The 15,106-nt window shown below is 37.9% G+C and overlaps 1 protein-coding gene across 1 annotated transcript in view; it reads left to right on the top strand.

Annotated features, from left to right (window-relative positions):
* LOC107666723 (uncharacterized) overlaps positions 1-15,106 on the top strand; it is a 55,137-nt gene that overhangs the window by 12,697 nt on the left and 27,334 nt on the right. Inside the window, exons 2-8 of the mRNA XM_016458159.1 lie at positions 3,954-6,298; positions 6,458-6,575; positions 6,868-7,378; positions 7,476-7,922; positions 12,825-13,016; positions 14,292-14,372; positions 14,944-15,056. Of these exons, the coding sequence (XP_016313645.1) occupies positions 4,166-6,298; positions 6,458-6,575; positions 6,868-7,378; positions 7,476-7,922; positions 12,825-13,016; positions 14,292-14,372; positions 14,944-15,056 (3,595 nt within the window). The 5' untranslated portion in view covers positions 3,954-4,165. The remainder of the gene's footprint in view (positions 1-3,953; positions 6,299-6,457; positions 6,576-6,867; positions 7,379-7,475; positions 7,923-12,824; positions 13,017-14,291; positions 14,373-14,943; positions 15,057-15,106) is intronic.

Below are 15,106 nucleotides of genomic sequence, written 5' to 3'. Positions count from 1 at the left end.
GTGTCCAAACTTTTGACTATACTGTACTATAATATAGCCTACACATAAAGAATATCGGCCGATATATCGGTATCGGTCTTTTTTTACTCCCTAATATCGGTATCGGCATCGGCCCCCAAAAAACCCGCATCGGTCGGGCTCTAATGTTTTATAAGAATTTAATAAGAAGAATAAAAATTCTATATAATACTATATTTTATATGAAAATACTGTTTCAGTCTTTCTACTTCAAAATTGCCAGTTTAATTCAGTGTGTTCTTTTTAACTATTTTTTAAACTTTTGTAGCGATTTCTGAGTGAAAATTGTTTTAAAGTAAATTTTACACCTACAAAAATAGTAGAAACCGTTTTCACTCAGAAATTGCTAGTAAATTTGACAATTAATTTCAAAGAAATGGCAAATAACATTGATTTAAGCATGAAATTTCAAAGTAGAAAGACTGAAATAGATATAATCCAATATCCTAGTTTTAAATTTAAGTGTGAGAAGCCAATAAAGTGTGTTATATATAAAAACATCTTCAATTCAACGTGTTGAATATGTATGTATGCATCTATGTGTGTGTGAATAAGCCTGTTGTTTTGTGTTTTTGTTTTTTTGCAAAGACTTTATTCATTTTTTTATTGTATTTTTTTATATTTATTTTTATATACTTTTTATTCATACTCTAATAATCTCTTTAATTTACAACCTTGAAAATTCCTCTTTTTTTATAGCAGACAAAAGTCCAATTTTGAGTCTTCAAGAAAGTAAATGGTGTACATTTTTCATTGTTGATTTCATGTTGTCTTGAAAACAGTCAGCTGGCTGTCCTCTGAAGCAGAATCTCAGGACGGAGGTCAGATAGTCATGCAGAGGCTAATATTAGCACAGATCTGATTCTGTGCCTGCTGATGTTAGAGACAGTTTCTGTGTCACTGTTTAATGAGACTGTGATTCTGCCTGTAAACATGCAGAACAGATACCCGAGGAGGGCCATTACGGCTCTTGAAGTGTCTCATTCTTTCCTCTGTTATATAACGTGTTTGTGTTACAGGTGGTTGTGTTGTTATGGTGAACTCAAACTCATTCTCAGGTGCAATTAAAACTCATAAATATGAATCTCACGAAGCCTGTCAACATGATTTTCTTTTTATATTTTTCGAATAGACTGCACAAGGAATTTTAGACAATAAAATAGTGTAGCAGACTGTGATATTTAGCGAGGCCTTTAATGAGAAAGATTATAATGGACAGAGTAAGCGAGCTGGTGATAAAGGTGTGAAGGTGTCTGTTTAAATGGCCCCAACGGCACAGATGGTATTCAGTGAATTAGCTGAGATGGCCTGTAATTCTCCTGCAGTGCAGACGGATTTGTGAGTATTTTTGGAGAGAGAAAGTCCAGGGAGAAAATGAGTGAAGGAGAGAGGGATGTTATTGTGAGCAGAGTTATACAGTAAGAATCGACACAGGCATGTGTGTGTGTGTGTGTGTACTATTGCTTGTACACGTGTGTTTTGATACAGAGATGCACATTTTGATGATAGAGGCTGCAATGGACTTGCTTATCTCATTTAATAACAATTTAATATCAAATTATGAAATTGAAAAAATTGCTTAAACAGTTAAAGCAATAGTTAACCCAAAAAAAGGAAAATGCATCTGACATTAGTTACTTCCATTTCATGTTATCTCCAAAAAGATGAGGATTTTTAATGTTGACTGCTTTTATACAGATAGGTTAGTTTAGTTTCCTTTTATTTGAGTGAGCAATTGTTCTGTTCGCTCAAATCAAATGCACATATGAACACCTTTTTCCCAAACGTAAACATCTAGAATATGTGTACTCAGATGTAAAGTTTGCTGATGTGTTGGCAGTTTAGTGGATGTTATGGAAGACCGTTTCCACCACAGAATAAAAAAGGTAAAGTTTTCATGAACACAATTCTTTTTTCTCACAATTTTGAGGGGAAAAAAAGTAGAAATTGCAAGACATAAAATCAGAATTGTGAGATATAAAGAAAAAAAGTCTGAATTGTGAGATTAAAAAGTCGCAATTGCCGTATGCTTTTTATTCCGTGGCAGAAACAAACAAACAAACAGTATTGTGAGATGTAAACTCAGAATTCAGAGGAAAAAAAGTTAGAATTGTGAGACATAAACTCGGAATTGCAAGAAAAATCAGAATTCTGAGTTTATATCTCTCAATTCTGTTTATATCTTGCAATTCTTACTTATTTTTCTCAGATTTGCAAGAAACAAAGTTCAAATTGTGAAATATCAACTTCAATTGTAAGGAAAAAAAGTGAGATAAAAAATGTTCAGAATCTTAAAATATTTTGTTTTCATTTTACATGATAGTTTTTCATTGTTTAAACCTTTTTAAAATCCTGAAAACTTCTGTTTAATTAGAGGTTTAAATTATAGAAATCACAGATTTTTTTAATGTGGTTTCAGACTTTTGAGTACTTTTGAATGTGCACAGGTCAATGACTTTTAAAAAATGCTGTAATTTTTAATAGCCATCAATGGAGGAAGATATTTTTGGGTCCAGATGGTGTTACGGAATCTACCAGCAGGGGCTAACTGGGGCATGCTAACCAGCAAATCCTTGACCTGGTCTAGATACCAGACATGTACTTTTAATGTGAGCCAGCAGAAGTGCATTACTTTCGGTTGTGTGGGCTTACATTCAGTAACAGTCCGACTTCCCTGTAAGAGCCTTTCTGGGAGTAAATGGTGTCAGTGGAGGTTTTCATTTTCGAAAGTAAAAGGTTGTGTGCATGCATGCCCTGTTTTAGAGAATCTCACTGATTGATTGTTAACATGAGAGCGGCTTTCATTTATCCTTCACTTGTGCTGCAGCATCAAAGTCAATGACATGCGCCTGCACTTTCAGAAGAGCATGTTAGTTTGTATATGTGTGTGTGCAACACACATGAGATCCTTCAATCAATCACCGGGCGTCTCAGAGGCTGCGGGAAGCACTTTTCTAGAAGAGAATCATATTTCCAAGTAAAATAATACACAATTGCTTATTTTTACAGGTGTATGTGTGAAAATGTATGGAGCACTTGATTCTGATTTGTCAGTCATGGCATTCTGCAAAAATGCCCAATTCATGTCGATTCATTCCTTTATTTGAAATTTCGCTTGCATGGTTTAGGGGAAGGTATATCAGTATTTTCTTCTATATAAACGCAGCTAATATTTGTAGGCCTGAATGGGAGTTTACTGTATGAGTCACTGAGGTTTAGGGCATGACGTAAATCTTTGTGTGTGTAACTATGTAGGATTTTAGGGATTAATTTCTCTGCTAAGCAGTAAATAAGCCCACCCCTTCATGCAGATGGTCAATTTGGCATTTCTCAAACAGAATGGTTTTGTTAAAAATATTGCACAAAAAAAAAAAAATTTTCAAAAAAGTATGACAATGAAATTCAGTCCAGAAGTCTCTTTCCAGTGGTGTATTTAGTCTCTGCTGGAGAACATTCTCTCTGTTTGTTTAAGACGCATTGGTTAAATGGATGGGTGAATGGTAGAATGAGTATGTCATCAGTGGAAAAAAAATGAATCAGACGAACGATGCTGATATAATCAGGTTGCTGCCTCTCGATAATTGAATTTCCACTGATATGTCATGACCGAGAAATGTACTGTACTTCTCTGCCACATTGTTTTGTTTTACAAATTTTGGCTCTTGGAGCAATTTTAGTTGTTCTTACAGGCCCTGTTTAGCAATTAATGTTAACATAAAATGCCACTCACAACCTGTGACATACCTGTGATACAGAATATTTAAGTCATTTTTGTTCATATAATTATGTTGTTTAAAAGCAACTTTACAGCAAAATCATGCAAAATCTTGAGCAAACCAAAGGCGACTGTGGCCAGGAAAAAACTTCACAAAATGTTTAGGTTGCATTTGAACAATTGCAATTTATTAATTGTCTGTCCTTTTTTCCTGTGTTAGGTGCAATGGTCCATGCCATCTCTGTCTGTAGTAGCTGGTCTGGAAGGAGAGGGTATCTGAAGAACGACAACTCCATGAACTAAAAATACACTCACAAACAAGTCACAGGAATTCACAAACTGACCAGAACGGGAAAAGGATCTGTTTCATTCTGTTTATCTCTTCTTCAGTCTTCATCTCAGTGTCTCTTTGTGTTGTACTGTTATGACGCCATGTCTCAAACAGGGAAAGTCCTTCATTTGTATGTGGAGGTGAGATCCTCACCAGAGCATGATGGGAAAGGTAGTTCCTGTGAGACGACAGTGGAGCAAGATGGTCCCGTTGAAGCTTTGACCAAATTAGCACAGGCAGCATCTGGGTTTCCCGCACCTCCCAGCAGCTCATTCAAACCAAATGTTAGCTTCAGACTGCAGCCTTCACACAGTTCTTTGGATTCCCCTCAAAGATGCAGCATTCCCCAACAGGAACCATTCCAACAGGTGCCCTCTGTCCTCAACAACAACATTGACAGTAAACAATTAAAACATGCCCACTCGTCATACTCCGGACAGACATCTGGTCCCGGAACGCCTTGTCAAACCTGCAGCCATCACAAGAACTCTAAACCAGAGCTCAGACAGAGGTCCGTGGTCACTTTCAGCTACATTGAGAAGGCCCAGATCAAAACCGTAGAGAGTCCTTGTAATAGCCCCGGTGGAATAAAGGAGGTAGCGGCTTGCCCACGTAAGAGGTATAGTGATCCAGTGTGGTCGCAACCTGCGGAACCTTCCTGCAATAATAGTCCATTTCACCAGCACATGGGTTCTACTTTGATTTCTATCGGTCAAGTTGCAACACAGCGAGCCCTGAAGGAATTTGGGTCTCCCCAATTGAGGTGCAAGTTTTCTCATTGCTCAGAGTGGAGTCCAGAGTTTCATCAACACCAGAGGGAACGATGCCAGTCTTGGGCAGGTCCACCCATGCCAAACTGCAGTGCCTACCGCCATGATCCTGACCCAGGCAGGGTAGGAGCTGCGTGTGGTGTCCACAAAAGCCCAGCATCAGATGCTTTCTCATCCCACACAGGGCACAACAGCCAGCAGAAATCCACCTCCAGGTCCCAAGGATGCCCCAAGCAGAACCTCATTTCAAAGCAAGACTGCTCTGCTCCAGTCAGTCAAAGTTCGGGAAGCTGGGGTGAAGGCAGGCCTCTGTCAGAGCAAAGGACCAGCCTCACAAACACACCCACTCATGGTTTGAACCAGCTGAGTGGAAGCAATTACTCCTCAGCTCTGAACAATCCTGAGATAGTCCACAAGATTGCTGAAGAGGCCACCAAGGTGTCAACAGTTTTCAACGAGGTCCGAAGTTCTCCTCCTCCCGTTGTTTTTGGGGGTTTGTCTAATCTAAGCAGCACAAACTATGGGTATCCTTCTAGAGAAATCCAGCATGAGACCTTACAGCAGAGTCCATTGCAGCATTCGGCTGTCAAGATGAACATACCTGTGCATGAAGACCGTTCTACGACAAATGGGGTGCATGAAGCACCAGCTACTAAGAGCTCGGATTTAGGAGATGACCTGGCCAATCACTCATTCTGCTCTGTCCCAGTGGGAGGAGACCCTGATTCTCCGGCCCTTCCATCACGTCTTCTTCGTCCAAGTCTGTCCAAAGCAGATGTGTGTTCTCCACTCCGAGATCCACGCCAGCTTAGAGCTGACCTGCCAGTCTCTGACAGCCCCACTTTACACCGTCACAAGCCTCCACAGTACACTGGAGAGGAGTGGACATCTGGGGAAACCTGGTTCCTGGACGAGGAGGACTGGGATTACCATGTCGTCGCAGAAAGCGTGGAGATCTCCAGGCGGTTGTTTATCGGTCAGAGTGTGGACGATTCTCCGGTCAGTTGGACATCTAGACAACAGTGGAAAGAGCAGGCAAAGAAAGAGGAAGGGAAGTTCAGTTTGTCAGAAAAACTTGAAGGTAATCTCAACAGCAGCAGTCCAGTGTACAGAAAAAGCGATAGGGTTGAGGTCATAGAACGAGGAGAGGAGAATGTGAGCAATTCGTTATGTAAAGCAAACCACGGCCCTGGGGAAAGTGTAGAGGAGGTGACCAGGCTAACACAGCAACAGAGACAGGCAGAATGGAGGAGAAGACAGGCCTTGCTTCTAGGGCCGGTGGTATTAGAAGAGGGAGACGGAGAGAGAGGAGAGGACGAACAGGGGTTTGGAGATCAGCAGGGTTTGGTTGGGTCATCCCCGAGCTCTAGTGGAGTAACGGGAAGCCTAGGAGACAGAGATTGCATCTCACCTGAGTCCAGCCAGAACAGCAACCAATCGGATCACCCATCATCAGGAATACAGGTGAGACCCTGTTCATGAAAGCATTCTTACATTTAATGATTGAATTCAAACAATGTTCATAACAGTGTTCCTTCTAATGAATGAGGCCCGTTATTTGCTAGTACATTGAGTTCACTGTTTATTATAAGCTAATGTGTTTATATTGTGTGGGTGTTGCAGTCTGATGGCGGTTCTTTAGTGCCAGGTCCATCTCTGCACTGTCAGAAAATTGCTCGTGCCAAGTGGGAGTTTCTGTTTGGCACTCCAGCAGAAAACATTGCCAGCAAACAAGAGAAGAGTAAGTAGCCTGTTGACCTCTTTAATATCAGTTTCAGTGATCACTTAGATTCATCATTAGGAATTAAGTGTTGTTTTCTAGGATTATTTTAAGGCAGAAGTACATTTAGGTGGTTTCAAGTGAATGAAAGTGTTTGAGTAACTCACCACATTGAGTGTTCTCATATGAAAGTGGAATAACACTTCAATATAACTGAGCTGAAATACAGTCATCAACAAAACATTGTCGGTATTAACCCAAATTGATATAGTTCACTTCATAGCTGAATAAATATTGTTTGTTATCCACCTAGATGTTCCAGAATCCTCCACAGCTCCACCAAGTGGCCACTCCACCCCAATACCACCCTCTTATCTGCCATTGGAGGAGCTTGCTCTCAGAGCTAATCATGACGTCCAACACGTGGAGGTGGAGCTAGTGACTCCGCCCCCCACTGCCCCAGGCACCTCCCCCAAAACAGGCATAATTCGGCGAACTTTGAAATACTCCGAGACCGATCTGGACGCCGTTCCGTTACGATGTTATCGGGAGACAGACATAGACGAGGTGCTGTTAGCAGAGCAAGAGGACGCCGACTCAGCGTTTGGAAGTAACCGAAGTGTCATGGGAACTTCCTGTGCTGGGAGCAGCCCGCTAGGAGAGATGCCGAATAAAAGAACAGATGGACAGGAGGAGGAGGAGGAGGAGGAAGAGGAGGATGTTGCGAGCTGGGTCACTGTCAGGATGCAGGGCGATGTGAGGAGGCTGTTGGCCGATCAGGAGCGAGATGAAGAAGAGGAGTTTTACAGCATGATGCTAAAGAGGTGGGAAGTGGCAAACACACTATTTTTTTTTTAAGAAGCGATTAAACGATTCATTATGGTTCAGAATATCAGAACTAACAAGCCTATCTTTTTCTAGGCCCCAAGATCGTTTCAGTAACGACCACCCAGCTCTAAAATCTCCCATCCTGGTCCGTGGTCCTCGCAGAAGGTCCGGAGACAGTTTGGACACATTCAGCCGGCATTTTGAGAACATCATGGAGTCACACCGTGCCAAGGGCACCTCCTACAGCAGTCTGGACAGTCTTGACCCTCTGACCTCTAGCACTCAAACTGTCCTGACCTTTGACCTCCCCACACTGACTCCACAGGTGCAGGGTCAGATCTACCAGAGTGCCCGGCAAATCGTGGCGCTCAGCTTCGCTCCACTGGCACACATAGAGATGCCCAGCCTTTCAGAGTCAGCGCTGACGATAACAGGGGAGACGGATGCCACACGAGCGCCATCCAGTGAACGTCTCAGCAGCGGGTCCGACGATCGCAATGGACAGAGCTGGCAGAGCAACCCACCACTTTCACTGCCCAGGTTTGTGTCATTTTCATCACTGAAGTGAGGAATTGTATGTTTTGGGTAGAAGAACTTAATAATGTGCTCTGGTTGTAGAAGGTCATCTGTGTAGTATGGAAGTATGCCATTCTGAGGCTTGTCCAAATACTCACACTTGCGGTCTTGGCCACTTGGGAGCACATGCATGCAACAGAAAGTAAGTGCACAAAACTGTCCCAGGACTTAAAAACACGACTCAAATAGTGTATCCCATCATGCATCATGTTCTGAAAATAACCCTCCAGATTTTTTTGCCAAGATCTCGCGAGAGGTTGTAGAAACCTTTCCAGTGTAAGTTTAATGTTGATAATAATTAGATATTTAGGTAGTAAAACAAAGTGTTGCATGTTTTATTGGTGCAAAGATGAGTATATTTATTTTGTACAACATTTGCAACTGCTTTTTATCACTTAATTAGAAGCACCACAATTATTAAATAGTGTCGTCTGTTATAGGGACTACTGAACAGACATTTAGAAGTGTATTTTAAAAGGAAAAGTATTGAAAATCAAAATAAACCTCTATAAACGCTTGCATTTTTACAACACTATAAGTGAAAAGTTGTGGTCTTCAGGTCCACTTGAACACTTATAGGAAATACGTCATGTAAGTATACAAGTGGTCAAGTGCAAAGACGGCAAGTGTGTGTATTTGGACAAACCCCGAGTAATATATTCTTTGCAATAGCTCTGTTTCTCCAGCAGAGGGAGTAAGCAAGCAACAGTTTCCTTTGAAGTAAAACATACTGCGATTTTTGTTTACTATGACTTAAATATTGGTGAATCTTAAGTAAACCGCCAAGAAATGTTCAGGTTATATATCACCCCATAATCAAGAGTACTTTTTGTGAGATTGATGTAGAGGTTACCTGATATATTACCCCAAACCAGGGTTTAGGGTAACTAAGTAATCAATATACAATAATATGTTATATTTAATGTATTTTATTTATTTTTTAATATATGTACATTTCATTTGCAGCTTGGTTTGACAGGTTAACTGAATTGCTTGAGGTGGATTCTAAGCAATATTTATTTTATCTATCCAAGTGTAGCTAATTTACTGCGTAATGATTCTGAATGACCTATTAGCCTATTGGTTTAACCTTTTCCATCTGCTGTCCCTGTGACTTGACTGCAGGCTGAGTTTAGACAGGTGTGTGTGTGTGTGTGTGTGTGTGTGTGTGTGTGTGTGTGTGTGTGTGTGTGTGTGTTTGTGTGAAGGACAGATGAAAGGCAAAGACGATTGCTGGCAGAGAACAGAAGTTACTGCCGCAAAGATCACCTTGAGACGCATAGAAACCCAGGAGGCTGGGAATAGTTTGAGAAATTATATATATATTTTCAATCAGAGGAATGTTGCTCCATAAATCCTTATTTATAGGATGAATAATGTGATATTTTATATGTCCCGTGTCTCTATTCTGTTTTTGTCTTATAAAAAAAAAAAAGTTAGCACCTGTTCTAAATGTTATGTATTTGGAAGCACAGTGAAGCACTGCTCTACAATATTACACTACCATCCTGTAGTAGCTAAAGTAAACCACTAGGTGATGACAATCATTCATACGTTCTATTTGCAGAGGCGTCAGTATTAGAATCAAGCACACCATTAGAATGAAAAGAATCACTATTGCAATTGCCCATAATGATCAAACTTAACACATCTCATCAGAAAATATTGTATTGAAAATCCCTGCATTGGATCAGGTGCAACAGTTTTAAGTATAAACGCAACATAATGGATTTGCACTGGTCAGCCAACCTATGAACCAATCAGATCCTTAGTTGTCTTATAATGAGTGCTCATTTGTTATGCCAATTAAAATGTGTCTGTTGTTCATTTAGCATGGCAGGAACAGTAGCAGCATTGTGGAGGTGCTTAGCCAAACGTTAAGCCCAGTGACACAGAAAACCCCAGTCTGAACTCTTTCTTTAGCTTTCTCCATTTCTCTCTTTCGTTCTATGTTTCGACTACATAGGTAAGAGTGCAGAGAACATAGTATAAGGTTAATCATCAAGTGGACTGTATGTGAATATACACTACCATTCAAAATTTGATCGGATTGGTAAGATTTTTTTAAAATGTAAAATTTTTACAGTTTAAATTAACTGCTTTCTATTTAAATATGTTTTAAAATGTAATTTATTGCTGTAATCAATGAATTTTCAGCATCATTACTCCAGTCTTCAGTGTCACATGATCTTTCAGAAATCATTCTAATATTCTGATTTGTGACTCAAGAAACATTTCTTATTATTACCAATATAGAAAACTGTTGTGCTGCTTTATATTTTTGTGGGAAATGATACATTTTATTTTCTAAATTCTTTGATGAATGGAAAGTTCAGTATTTATTTGAAATAGAAGTATTTTATAATATTATGCATGCATTTTAATGTCTCTTTTGATCAATTGAATGCATCCTTGCTGAATGTCAGTTTCAGAAGCATGCCAGTTATCAAATACTGTATATGAACAAGACTTATTCTGGCTTCCCCATGCACTGATTTATTGGCTGTTTACCGCAAAACTGCACTACAGGGTTTTAGGACTAACAACCACACTTACTGTAAATGCAGAAGCAAATACCTTTAATTATGATTCAATGTGTAATTTTCAATCTAAGTGATTTTAGTTGTAGCCGGTAAATAACTAAACTATGTCCAGAGAAAAATTAAGCACTCATTTGAGCAGTGAATGTATTCATGTGTGTGTGTGTGTGTGTGTGTGTGTGTGTGTGTGTGTGTGTGTGTGTGTGTGTGTGTTCAAATGATTCATTATTCAACTATTCTAAAGAGAATCATGGGAAAGAAAACAAGAGGTTTGTACATTTTAAACAGTGTGTGAACTGAGGAGCCGCTGTAGAGGGAGAGATTGAGAGATGTTACATGCCACACCGCACTGAAGTCATTAGAGCGTCAGCAATGTTCACAAAGAGAGAGAAAGCAGTGGGAAACTCTTTGGGAAAGAAATATCTGGCAAGTTTGTGAGCTAAACAGTTCAAGGATGGATTGAACTTTCAGGATCTTTGGAATCAAGATATTTAACGACTAAAAACAGATTGATTCAGTCACAAAGAGATTCAGACAGCAGCATTGGTCTCATATGTCCACAAACACCTGAGGAGATAGTGAGAGCGTAGTCTCTGGACAAACGACTCAGGTGGACTGCGAAAAGCTGAGCATTAATACAAACATGGCTGAGGTCCAGAGAATCGCATCAGAGAGGCGTTTTGGCAGAGATGGTCTGAGAAAAAAAGCCCACTCCGTGTTTTGCTGGCATTGCTCTATGCTGAAGGAGAGGAGCGTCCTGACCCGCTGTCACACACCGTACAGGTAGAAACTGTTTGGACAGGATGCAGATCATCACTGTATTGCTGTATTAATCTGTCATTGTCCTAATGAATGTAATATAGCAGTATTTAGCAGAAAAGGCTAGCATTACTATTTTTATTGTTTATAAATTGGTATTAGAAAACTAAAAACGACCCAGAACACCTACAACGGGCAAACAACACTCACTTTTGAGAATCTTCATAAAATGTTCAAATTATTACAGTGAAGTTATTTTTATTAATGCATTTTTTTCCCTTTGGTTCTTACAAAATTATTTCTTCTAAATTGTTCACATTTAGATGATCCATCCAGAAATATGGAACAGTGTCATTTTAGTTGCTATTATTACTATTACAGGGTTTTTTTTGTTTTTTTTTTTATTAGATTTTTCTTTTTTTTTTTATTGTTTTTTGTCATTTTTATTTCTATTTTTATTTTTAAATGCGTGTGTATATAGTTTTAACTACATTTTAGTTTTAGTTTTTTTAGAACTTCAACTTAAACTAAACGAAAATGAGAAACAAGCTAAAATAATATAAGTTTGCATTGTTTCCTATATTTTATTTCAGATATTGTTTTTTATTTAAAGTAATGAAAATAGTTTTAGTTTCAGTTAGCAATAATAACCCAGATAGGGAATAAATAGTCATTCTTGTCTCTTTAAGAAGTGTTTCTGTGCTTCCAGACGTCTTTGTTTGAGTTTCACACATTTCTGCTCATGGTTTGTTTTTGGTGTGGATTTAGTGTGAGTCACTGATAAGAAGGGGTGAGGACTGCTGGCATTCATTTATAGAAACCAGGGGAAATCAGATCAATAGAGCACAATAACAATTTAACACAATTACGAAATAGAAATGATTTCAGACTCTAAATCTGTTTGTGTTCGTTATCTAGCTTGGTGACCACGATTTATGCCAAAATCCCACAGATACTAGTTACGTCAATGTTACTAGTGTAAAATCACTCGTTTAATATGTGATATCCTTTAAACAATGTAAGAAACTCATTTAGCTGAAAGTCTTCAGAGAACATTCGTTTAACATGTTTTTGGTCACTACGTAATTCCAATACTTCAATTTGTAATGACTTTGATTATGTTATTGAAAAAGTTGAAAATTATAATATGGATGAGGTGTCAGAACTTGCAATACATTTTACTAAGCTTATATACTGTATCTTATAATGTGCTTCTTATGGGAATCTTACTGTACATGAAAGGGTGCTTCCTAGTCTATTTCTGTTTTCATCACTTAAAGTATTAAAGTGGTGCAATGGTTCTGTGATGATGTACTGAATGTTATGGTAATAAATGATAACCATGCTTGTACACAATGTATTTGCATTGTCTACTTCAAGTTACTTTAAGAAATACCATGCCAAAAAAATCATTTATTTTCAGTGAGAAAATTTAGTTCAGGATTTGATTATTGTGTTGAAAACTTTGTTTTTATACAAAATGCATGTTCACCAGCTCGGCGTCAGAGGTCATGATGATGCACTTAAGCGCATGCAGCAGAATGATCTTATTTGTTTGTTTGTTCAGAGAGAAATCTCCTCGCTTTGCTGCGGACCCAGATTTGGATCAGGAGCTGAGCGAGCGTTTGGGTTTGGGCAGTAATGACACTCTCAGTAACGGTAACCGCGCCGATCTGGACTCTGCCAAACGTCTGGCCAAGCGGCTCTTCTACCTCCACGGCTTCAAGAAGTGCGACGTTGCGCGTCATTTGAGTAAAAAGTGAGTAAATCCTCTTCAAGTGTGTTCTTTTAGTGTTATTTGGTATTGTTAGTGCTGTTACTTAATATATGCCAACACTTTACAATAAAGTTTCATTTGTTAACATTAGTTCATGCATTAACTAACATTGAGCAATATGTTTTTACAGCATTTTTTAACCTTTGTTAATGTTAGTTAATAAAAATGTTTGTGATCATATTAGTTCACAGTGCATTAATGTTAACAGATACAACTTTTGATCTTAAATGTACTAGTAAATGTTAAGATTAATAAATTCTATAGAAGTATTATTTATTGTTTGTTTGGCAACTAATGTAGTTGACTAATGTTAACAAATGAAACCTTATTTTAAAGTGTCACCATACAGAAATGTATTAATATGCGAACACACACACATACACACACTATATAATTCATTCACATATTAATACATTTCTGTTTTTTCAATTATCCTTTTAATTTTAGTTTACATTTGAGTTATTTTGGTATGTGCTTTTGTCATTTCATTAGTTTTTGTTGTTTTTAATATTTCTATTTGGGTTTCATTTATTTTGATTTCATTTTTAGTAATTAAACGTATTTCAGTCATTTGACAAAGCAAAATTTCTCATTTTCATTTAGATTGTTCATCAATGTTTTTAATATTTAATACACTCCATAGACTCCATAGAATTTTTAATTGTTAAAAAACTTTCAGATTCATTTAGATTGACAAAAAAATGTTTTTAATAGTTTCAGTTAACAATAACAACACTGTTGCACATGTCTTATCAATACATTATGCTGTCATTTTTATTCTTGTATATTCTTGCATTTTTATATTTTGTTTTATTTTGTTTTATGTCATAAGCGGAACTAGTCATTACATTTTTTTTTATAAGATTCTGATCACAATAATGAATTTTCTTTAGAATAATGAGCGCTGACAGTAAAATCAGGAACAAGTTAGAAAGTAAATGCAGTCAGATTTGAAGAAGAAATCAATCCTCAGTGAGTTTGAGCATCTTCTCTCTGACCTTGTGGTTTGCCCATCTCTCTCTGTCCTGTGCCGGTCTCTGTGCCGCTGTTATATAAAGCAGGTTTTCTTGCAGCTTTTATTGCTCACAGCGTCTGTATTTTAAGAGCTCTTCTCTCTCTGACAGGTGCATCATGGGAATGTTCATCCAGCGGCGTATCTCTGACAGGCCTTGGTCGTGTCTGTCACCCTTCCTCCCTTGTTTGTTCTTGCATTGTCATCTTCTTTGATCGTCTTTTTCATATCTGACTCCCTTTTAGCAATGACTTCAGTCGCCTGGTGGCAGAGGAATATCTGCGCTACTTCAATTTTTCTGAAATGACTTTGGACCAAGCACTAAGGTCAGTACATGAAAAGTGACTTTCTTTTTGTATAACTACAAACAAAAATGATTATTTTTGAGCTATTATTGGAGTATGTTTTATAAGAAAATACTCAGTATAATCTTCAGAATATTACTTCACTTCAGTCTTTCTACTTCAACATGTCACATTTAATATTATTCTGTTTTCTCATTCATACATTTGTAATGTTTAATACAATGTTTAGTAATATACTATATATACAAGTTATGTAATAGTGTGTGTACGTGTGAGTATTATGATTTGTATATATATATAGTGTAATAATATTATAAATATTAATAAGCAATAATTTACTACTAGTAATAATTATATTAGTAATACTAAAGTATTAACTAAAAAAAATATGATTTGTCATATTATAAATAATATAGAAATAGAAAGTCAATATAGAAATACTGGACTCCTATGAAGAATCGTATAATTGTATTTTTATATTTCATTTTCACTTAAATTGTTGTCATTATGACACTGGTTTATAATATATATTTTTTCATCATTGTGTGTTGATGTCAGGGCATTTGTTTATTATTGTTTGTGTTTATTTCAGGGCATTTCTACTAGAATTTGCTCTGACGGGCGAGACGCAGGAGAGAGAGAGAATCTTAGCACACTTTTCCCATCAATATGTGCAGTGCAATTCATCTCTCACACTATCTGAAGGTACAGCTCTCTCTGTCTGTGTGTGTGTGTGTGTGTGTGTCTGTCTGTCT

This window comes from Sinocyclocheilus anshuiensis, unplaced genomic scaffold (assembly GCF_001515605.1).
Source record: "Sinocyclocheilus anshuiensis isolate Anshui unplaced genomic scaffold, SAMN03320099.WGS_v1.1 scaffold1500, whole genome shotgun sequence".
Lineage (NCBI taxonomy): Eukaryota > Metazoa > Chordata > Actinopteri > Cypriniformes > Cyprinidae > Sinocyclocheilus > Sinocyclocheilus anshuiensis.
This window is presented reverse-complemented; position numbering and strand designations above follow the sequence as displayed.